This window comes from Tupaia chinensis, unplaced genomic scaffold (assembly GCF_000334495.1).
Source record: "Tupaia chinensis unplaced genomic scaffold, TupChi_1.0 Scaffold149104_1, whole genome shotgun sequence".
NCBI lineage: Eukaryota > Metazoa > Chordata > Mammalia > Scandentia > Tupaiidae > Tupaia > Tupaia belangeri.
Genome location: NW_006208950.1, coordinates 5,084 through 14,106, shown reverse-complemented (window position 1 = coordinate 14,106; position 9,023 = coordinate 5,084). Strand labels below are relative to the sequence as shown.

General features: G+C 40.9%; 1 protein-coding gene across 1 annotated transcript in view; it reads right to left on the bottom strand.

Annotated features, from left to right (window-relative positions):
• The window catches only part of LOC102470461 (receptor-type tyrosine-protein phosphatase eta), a gene marked incomplete at its 5' end in the record, with an annotated part of 44,050 nt that overhangs the window by 29,948 nt on the left and 5,079 nt on the right, over nt 1-9,023 (bottom strand). The window contains 3 exons of the mRNA XM_006170871.3: nt 1,102-1,305; nt 1,427-1,637; nt 5,889-6,020. Coding sequence (XP_006170933.1) covers nt 1,102-1,305; nt 1,427-1,637; nt 5,889-6,020 — 547 coding nt within the window. The remainder of the gene's footprint in view (nt 1-1,101; nt 1,306-1,426; nt 1,638-5,888; nt 6,021-9,023) is intronic.

Sequence of the window (9,023 nt, the reverse complement as noted above, 5' to 3'; positions counted from 1 at the left end):
ATTTCTCGCTTTCTGTCTCTCTGTCTCTCTCTGTCTCACAAGCACACGCGCCCTATAGCGAAAATCTCTCCAAAAAAAGAAAAGAAGTGATTGTGCAAGACCATATACTGCACTAACATCTCCCCAGAGAGCTCAGGGGTACTGGTGTGTGCGTGTGTGTGTGTGTGTGTGTGTGTGTGTGTGTGTGTGTGTATTACTCACAGAGGGGAGTTAAACTGCTAAACTGCTTTGGATCTAAAACTAGTCCGATCACTAGTCGTCTACCACGACTACTAACTTGATGGCCCTGAGAAAGTCACCATTCTCTCCAGGACAGTTTGCTCACTTGCATCTGCAGGTAACTGGGCTAGATCAGTGGTTTTCTTGCCACCTCTGACTTCGAAACTATCACTCACATACGAGCAGAGCCCACCTGCCACTCCATGCTCAGGCAGTGTGAAACCCCTTCGTTTACTGGGGAAAGGGATGGGGCTTCATGACCTTTATTTCTGGGGCAGGAATTCTCTCCTGCACCCAACCAATACCAGCAAGAAACAACACCTAGACAAGCTAACGAACCAGTTCAATCTGTGTCTGGCCTGATGGCGAGGGGCTGGATCCCTGGGGCTCCTACATCACTTAGAACGCTGTAGTAAAAGGGTAGAAACACTCAACAAGAAGTTCAAGACTAGAATTTCTGACTCTAAAGCCACTGTGTGACCCTGGACCAGTTACTTCCCCTCTCTGGGTCTTGGTAGCCTCATTTCTTACTTTTAAAAAAAGCCTGGACCAGTTACTTCCCCTCTCTGGGTCTTAGTAGGCTCATTTCTTACTTTAAAAAAAAAGGCATCAGACAAGACAATATTTGTGGCTCCATTTGATGCTACTGTTTAAAGACTTTGTGCATGACAAGTCACATTGTGCGCTGGCAATGACTACCCTGAGCTAAAAGGACCAAATCATCTTTGCGAATTGGAATAACTGGAATAATTTAGAGAAGGGATAGTGTGGGGGCTGTGGCTACTGGGGAACCTCAGAGGAGGCATGGAGCTGACCCTGATGGCCAAGTGACATTCAACTTCTGAAAGGCAGTCTAATCCTCCTGGGGGGCCCAAGGGAGACCCACAGACACCCAGCCTTCTGTAGACACTGGAAGCAAAAATCCACTGAACGAGTAATGGGACAATTGTTTTTCCTCTACCTGGGTCCTGGGGTAAGGAAACAGCATCTGAATAGCGACTGAAGGACACATAGCTCTCAGCCCCATTGATGAGTCCGTGGTTCTGAGGGTTAAAGGTAATATTCGTGAAGCCAGCCACACAAGCCCTGTGGAGTGACAAAGAACAAACAGAAGTCACTTTTTGTTAGATGTGTCCAACACCACAGACACATAGAGCTTTGCACTCATGAGGCTCAGCACCCTGCTGCAAGAACCAGAAGGCATTACCGGTAGGAGCCCAGAGGTTCCAGCTTCCCGTTGTAGTAGCCGTGTGTGGTCAACTCGTTTCCAACATCAATTTCATATTTCAAGACTTCAGACAAGTCCTGAGAAGGTCCCTTTTCTTCTGTTCTTATGAGGTATGTCACATAAGTATCTGAAGTCCCCTTCTTGAAATCTCCATAGGTATATTTCAAAACATCGGCCGAAGGGGGACCAGCTAAGGAAGGCACACAGAAGGTACATTATAAGAAAGTGATGGCAGAGAGAGATGGGAGTCTCTACACATCTAAACAATGACAGTGACGCTGGGTGACAATGATAGTGACGATGGTATTGGCTGCCATTTCAATACCTCTTTGTGCCAGGATTTGCCTACGCTCATTTTTTTATCCCCACAACACTCATCACATCAGCTTGTCATGCCCATTTTACAGACAAGAAAATGAAGGCACAGAAAGCGAATGGGACCTGGCCCAAGGTCACACCATCTAAGTGGTAAAACCGGATTCCTGAACAAGAGTGCCTGGCTTGGAGCCTGTGCTCTCACTCATTTCAGGCTGGGAGAGGTCCGTCTGGCCACTGGGCAATGACCTCATTGTTCAGGAAAGGTCTAAGCTTGGGGTTTGCTGAAAACCTATCACAGCAAAAAAAAAAAAAAAAAAAAAAAAAAAATCCCTGAAACAGGGGCCAGCAGGTGGGGTGGTGGTTAAGGCGCTGGAATTCTCACATGGCCGACCACAATTCGAGTCCCAAACCTGGCAGCTTGTTCTCTCTCTCTCTCTCTCTCTCTCTCTCTCTCTCTTTCTCTGGCAAAACTCATGTGAAAACAAAAAATAATAATAAATAAATTTTAAAAATCATTTTTTTTTTTAAATCCCTGAATCAGACCCAAATTAAAAGACAGAAACAGAGAGAGCTCAACATCACTTTTTGGAATTTTGCCACAGGTTTATGACATCAGCAAATGTTTGTCCTCCAGGATCCCCACATCTGTGACAGGGTGTTTGGTCTCTAATTTCCTCGGGGGCATGAGAACAGCACCACAGGGTGAGAGACCAGGCAGAAGTGGCGCTGCATTCCTCACATTTAAAAGAGTCACTAAAATAGACAAAACTCAGCATTTTAAATCTAGGCCCCGTGTGAAGCGCTCATACACAGTTATTAAAGACACTCACTCCTCCCTGGCTGCCTGAGGACTGACCACCATCATGAATGAGGCAGTAACTATCTGTACCAGAATATTCAAGACCAATGACTACTTCAGAGGGAACAAATGGCCATTAACATCCTTTGCTCTAGGAAGGCAATAGAAACTAAGACAGAAATTTGGGAAAAACTAGCCAAGGTGTCCAAGACCACACTAGATATCACCTTTGTGTTTGGGTTCAGAATCCATTTTGGTGATGGTAAAGCAACTGGCTTGGGCATAATTTATGATTTCTTGAGTTATGCCAAGAAAAATGAAACCAAACATAGATTTGTAAGACACAGCCAGTATGAGAAGAGAAAGATGTCAAGAAAACAGCAAAAGGGAGACCAGCAGTTAGCATAGTGGCTATGTCACTGGACTCCCATGTAGCCAACCGCGGTTCGAGTCCCAACTTAAACTCATGCTGGGCACGTGTGCATGAGTGCCCAAGATTCCGAGAGGAGAATGAAGGAGAAGGGATTGCGGCATGGCTATCCCCCCTGGGGGGGGGGGTGATTTCTCACTTTCTGTCCCTCTGTCTCTCTCTGTCTTTCCGGTAAGCGCACGTGCCCTATAGCAAAAACCACTCCAAAAAGAAAACAGCAAAAGGAATATAAGAACAGAAGGAAGAAAGGGGACTGCAAAGGCCAATGTTGGTGCTGGCAAAAAGTGAGGTGGAGATTAGAGAACAGTCAAAGGAGTAAAGATTCTGTGATGACTATCTGTGGTGATTATGCAGATGTTTCATGGAAGGATTAATAAACTAAAAGTTTTCACGTTAAAGAAAAAAAAAGACACTCTCCAGTACTTCTCTCCTTCTTCCCAAAGAATGTGTAAGAGCCCTTGAAGGGAAGGCAGCCTTTAATCCACTTCTCTCAGCTAGTGGGATGCTCTTTGCAAGTTTCACTTGTTTATTTTTAGGATAACTGCCCGTGTTTTAGGAATCTTGTTCAAGAAATCTTTGCCAGGGCCAGCAGGTGGTGTGGTGGTTAAAAGCACTGGACTCCCACATGGCTGACCACGGTTGAAGACCCAGACCTAGCAGCTTGCTTTCTCACTTTCCCTCTCTCTTTCGCTCACTCTGTCCCTCTCTGGTCAAATTAAAATAAATAAACAAATAAATAAATAAATAAAGTTAAATATAAATATAATTCTATTTTAAAAAAGAAAGAAATCTTTGCCTACTCTAGTGTCTTCAAGAATTTCCCCTATGTTTTCTGCCAGTAGTTTTATAGTTTGAGGTTTTATATCTAGATATTTCATTCATTTTTTAATTATTTTTTGATAATGGTGAGAGAAAGAGGTCCAGCTTAATTTTTCCTGGTATTTACCCAAAGGATAGGAAAAGACTCAGACTGAAAAACACAAACACAAATAATTATTTAATAAATAAATAAATAAATAAATAAATAAATAAATAAATTGGCCAAATTAAAATAACTGAATAAATAAATAAAATTAAGTAAATAATTCTTTAAATAAAAAAGAAAGAAAAACACGAGCACATCTATGTTTACTGCAGTATTTCAACATAAATGCCAAGAACTGAGGAATGAATTGAAAAACTGTGCACATGTACCCTATGGAATACTACTTAGCTATAAAGAACAATGAGACCCTATCATTTGACTCAAAGAGGATGAATATACAAGATTTAATGTTAAGAGATCAGCAGTTAGCGTAATGGCTATGTTGCTGAACTCCCACATAGTCGACCATGGTTTGAGTCCTGGACCCTGTGGCTTAAACTCACACCAGGTGTGCGTGTGTGCGTGTGTGCCCAAGATCCTGAGACGAGAATGGAGGAGAAGGGATTGCGGCATCACCATCCCCCAAGGGGGTGATTTCTCGCTTTCTGTCTCTCTCTGTCTTTCTGGTGAGTGCACATGCCCTATAGCAAAAACCTCTCAAAAAAAAAAAAAAAGATTTAATGTTAAGCAAAATAAGCCAGACTATGAAAGGCTAATGCTGTAATATCCCCGCTCACTATATTGAGTTGTCGAGAGAGTCACATTTTGCTTAGAAAATTCTGTCACGACTTTCCAGACGACCTAAATGTTTGCACTCTACAGCAGAAATTAAAAGATCTGAAGATAGGGAACCAGCAGTTAGCGTAATGGCTATGTCACTGGACTCCCACGTAGTCGACCGCGGTTCGTGTCCCGGACCCGGTGGCTTAAAACTCACACCGGGCACGTGTGCGTGAGTGCCCAAGATCCCGAGAGGAGAATGGAGGAGAAGGGATTGCGGCGTGACCATCCCCCCTGGGGGGTGATTTCTCGCTTTCTGTCTCTATGTCTCTCTCTGTCTGTCTGGCGAGCGCACGCACCCTACAGTGAAAATCTCTCAAAAAAAAAAAAGATCTGAAGATATAATATAGTAGGAAGGAAAAATGTAGATACCAAAAACTATGTAAGAGAGGAATGTATAGCAGAGAAAGGATGGAATAGGCTCAGGGAAGAAACTCTTAACAGATGCAAGACTGTAAAGTTCACTGTTGGAAAGAATGTATTATGTATAGTAATATCCTTGATTTGATTGTCATTACTACATGCATACCTTAAAAACACTGTGTTTGGGGACCAGTAGGTGGCGTGGTGGTTAAGGCGCTGGACACTCCCACATGGCCAACTACAGTTTGAGTCCCAGACCTGGTAGCTTGCTTTCTCACTTTCTGTCTCTCTCTCTCTCTCTCTGTCTGGTCAAATTAAAATAAATGAATGAATAAATAAAAGTTAAATAAATAATTATTTAAAAAACACTGTGTGCTCTAGAGATGTACAATAAAATAATTGAATATAAATAATAAATCATAAAATTTAAAAAGAGAGAAATAAAAGAAAAGCTAGATCAGAGGTCATCAAGTTATGGTCCATGGGCCAAATCCAGCCATCACCTTTTAGGTCATCAGAAAAGTCATGACTTCCCAGATGACCTAATACTTTGGTAAATAATATTTAATGAAAGAGACACATTCAATTATTAACATAGCTTAAATGACTGCTTTCATAATATAATGGTAGAAATACATAGTGATGACAAGTACTATAGGGCCTGCGAAGCTTAAAATGTTTGCTTTCTGGCCCTTTGTAGAAAATGTGTCAATCTCTAACCTGGATCAGGCCAAGAGCCTGCCCTCCTTTGTTGCCTAAGTGCCACAGTGTGGGCTGCAGTATAGAGGAGGCATAAATCTACATCACTGATGTGCCTCACTGGACACAGGCATGGATCCCACTCATGGTACCACTCACTGGCTATCTACTGGAGGCCCCATCTTACCTTCCCCGGTAGTGAGAATGACGGCATAGGCTTTGATGGGTCCATGGCTGGCTTCAAACCCACTAAACTTGACCTTGACTGAATTGTGACTGATAGATGTAATATTAGGGGATCCATCTGGAGGAGGAGGGTCTGAAATAAAACAAAACAATACATGATCATTCAACATTTCAAACCCAAAGAGAAACAAAATTGTTAGGTAGAGAATGTAATTCGGTGCCCTCCTCATGATCTGCCTCTGCTCTGGAGTCTGAGTGCTGGGTTTGTGCAAAGCAAATCTAGAAGCAAACAGGGAAGAAAATAGGAAAGAGCAGAGACAATGGGCCCTGGGGAGCCTGCCTCACTCACAGTGACTCCACAGTATATCCAGCCATATCTCCAGGCAGGCTCCCTACTCCCTTGTTTGGTTTTGCTGTACTAGTTGTATTTAACAGTATATGCTTTTATTTTCTTCTCTTTTTTTAAGCAGATTTATTGGTGTATAATTAGAATACAATCAAAGAGATGAAAAACTACAACAATATTCTGGCATTTGATAGAAAGTGGATAAATATGGAAGATTTACTGCTGAATAAAGCAAGTCAGGCTACAAAGGAAAGACATTGTATGTCTCCACTTAAAATATACTGACTCTCCACACTCTGTGGCAGAAACTAAAAGCTTAGAGGATACAGAAGCATAGAAAATGGTTATGGATACTGGAGACAATGTGGGAAGAGAGTGTGAGGGAAAAAATTAAGGAGAGAAATAGAGAGAAGCAAGACATTTATGGAACACAGAAAGGGATTATTATCTGTTGTTGATAATGTGTATAGTATCCTCAACTGAATTGGTGTGAACTGTATTCATGTTGGGTAAATTCACTTTACAAGTTAAGTGACATATAATGCCTGAATGTATAAAATAAATTTAAAATTTTTAAAAAGACTTACACACTGAAAACATTGATGGAAAAAATTAAAGACAACCACAAATAAATAGAAAGACATACTATGTTTATGGATTGGAATATTTAACTTTGTTAAATGCCCAAACTACTCAAGTGATCTACAGATTCAACGCTATCCCCATTAAAATGCCAATGACATATTTTCACAGAAATAGAAAAAACCCTAAAATCCACACACAATCACACACAAAAAAAAGCTAGAATAGCAAAAGGGAGCTTGAGAAAGAACAAAGCTGAAGGTCTCACATTTTCTAACTTCAAAATACAGTACAAATCTACAATAATTAAAACATAATGGTATGGACATAAAGACAGATATAAATCCATGGGACAAAATGGGGAGCCCAGAATGAAACCCATGCACATACAACTCATCTTTGACATTGTGCCAAGTCTATACAATAGGGAAAACATTTTCTTCAACAAAATAGAAAAGAATTAAATTGGACTCCTATCTTGCACCATACACAGAAATAAACTTCAATAATTAACTTAAAACCTGAAACTAAATTTCCTAAAACCAAACATCAAAATCTTCTTGACATTGGTCTTAATACTTTCTTGTATATGATACCAAAACCATAGCAACAAAAGCAAAAATAGACAAGTAGGACCACATCAGACTAAGAAGTTTCTACACAGCAAAAGAAACAATCAATATAATAAAAAGCCAACATCCTTAGTGGTTGATGATAACCTGACTTTTCTATCCTTCTTTCATCCCTTCTGGCTTGAGATGGGCCAAGTTCTTTATCCTTAGAAATGGGGTGAAAGAAGGAGGAAGAGAAAGAGACCATGTGGGTAGAGCTCAAGGTGTGGATTTGGAAGCGGTACACAGACATCTGCTCACCTCATGTACTTGGCACCAGGATCAGTGGGTTGGCTGAGAAAGCAGATGGAGCAGATGCACAGAGGGAAGAGTCAAGGTGACACGGAGTGAGAACATCCTTTCTCCTGAGACCTGGTGGTATTACTGCTCCTTGTCCTTCACACTACAACCTGTTTTCGCTAGAGTTGTCTAAAACGCCACCTAAGAAAACTTGACTAACCCTCTTTCCAGAAACCAGAAAAGCCCACACAGGAAAATATGTAACCTTCAGGGCTCTGCACCTTTCCTTTCCAAGCCAGGCTTATGGATCTATTTTCTGATTAACAAAAAAAGACGAAAACACTAAAATAATGCTGATTCCTCTTCACTCATTCTCACTACATAAATTGTCTCCCACATATACTTTGGGTTGTTCTCATTATTATATTCAAAATTCAAGAAGACATAGAAAACTGAAGTACAAAAAAATCCCACAAATTAATTCTCTAAACTTCCCTTTTTCTAGTATGCCACCCCCCAGCCACAGGTAGCTGTTAAGCATTGAAAGTGTGTCTAGTTCAAATTCAGATGTGCTGGAAGTATAAGATATAGACTAGATAATGAAGACTTGATGATTATATATATGTGTGTATACATATATATATATATACATATGTATATGTATACATACACACACACACACACACACACACAAAATGCCTCATTCATGCTTTAAATAGGTTACAAGTTAAAATGATTTTTTTTAAATAAACTGAGTTAAACAGAATGTTAACATCAATTTCAGTTATGCTTTTTTTCCTTTTTTTTAACATGGATCCTAGAAATTTTTTAATTATACATGAGGCTGAGCCAGGTGGTGGTACAGCAATAACATGAGAAAGATCCTGGGTTCACATCCCAGGATCTCCCTGGGTAGGCTGAGTGCACATATGTGCCCATAATCCAGGCCAGCTGAGAACCGAAGTGGACTGCATTATAAGGACCCTGCTGGGATTCTCTCTAGTTCTCTCTTTCTCATGAATTTAATAAGTAAATAAACTTTTTAAAAGTTATATATATGAGGGGCCAGCAGACAGTATAATGGTTACATAGTCAACCACAGTTAGAGTCCCGGACCTGGTGGCTTAAAACTCATGCCAGGTGTGTGTGCGTGCATGTCCAAGATCCCGAGAGAAGAATGGAGAAGGAATTGCAACGTGGCCATCCCCCTGGGGGGGGGGGATTTCTTGCTTTCTGTGTGTGTGTGTGTGTGTGTGTGTGTGTGTGTGTGTCTCTCTCTCTCTCCGCCAAGCACACGTGCCCTATAGCAAAAAAAAAAAAAAAAAAAACCCCTCTAAAAAAAGTTATATATGGTTTT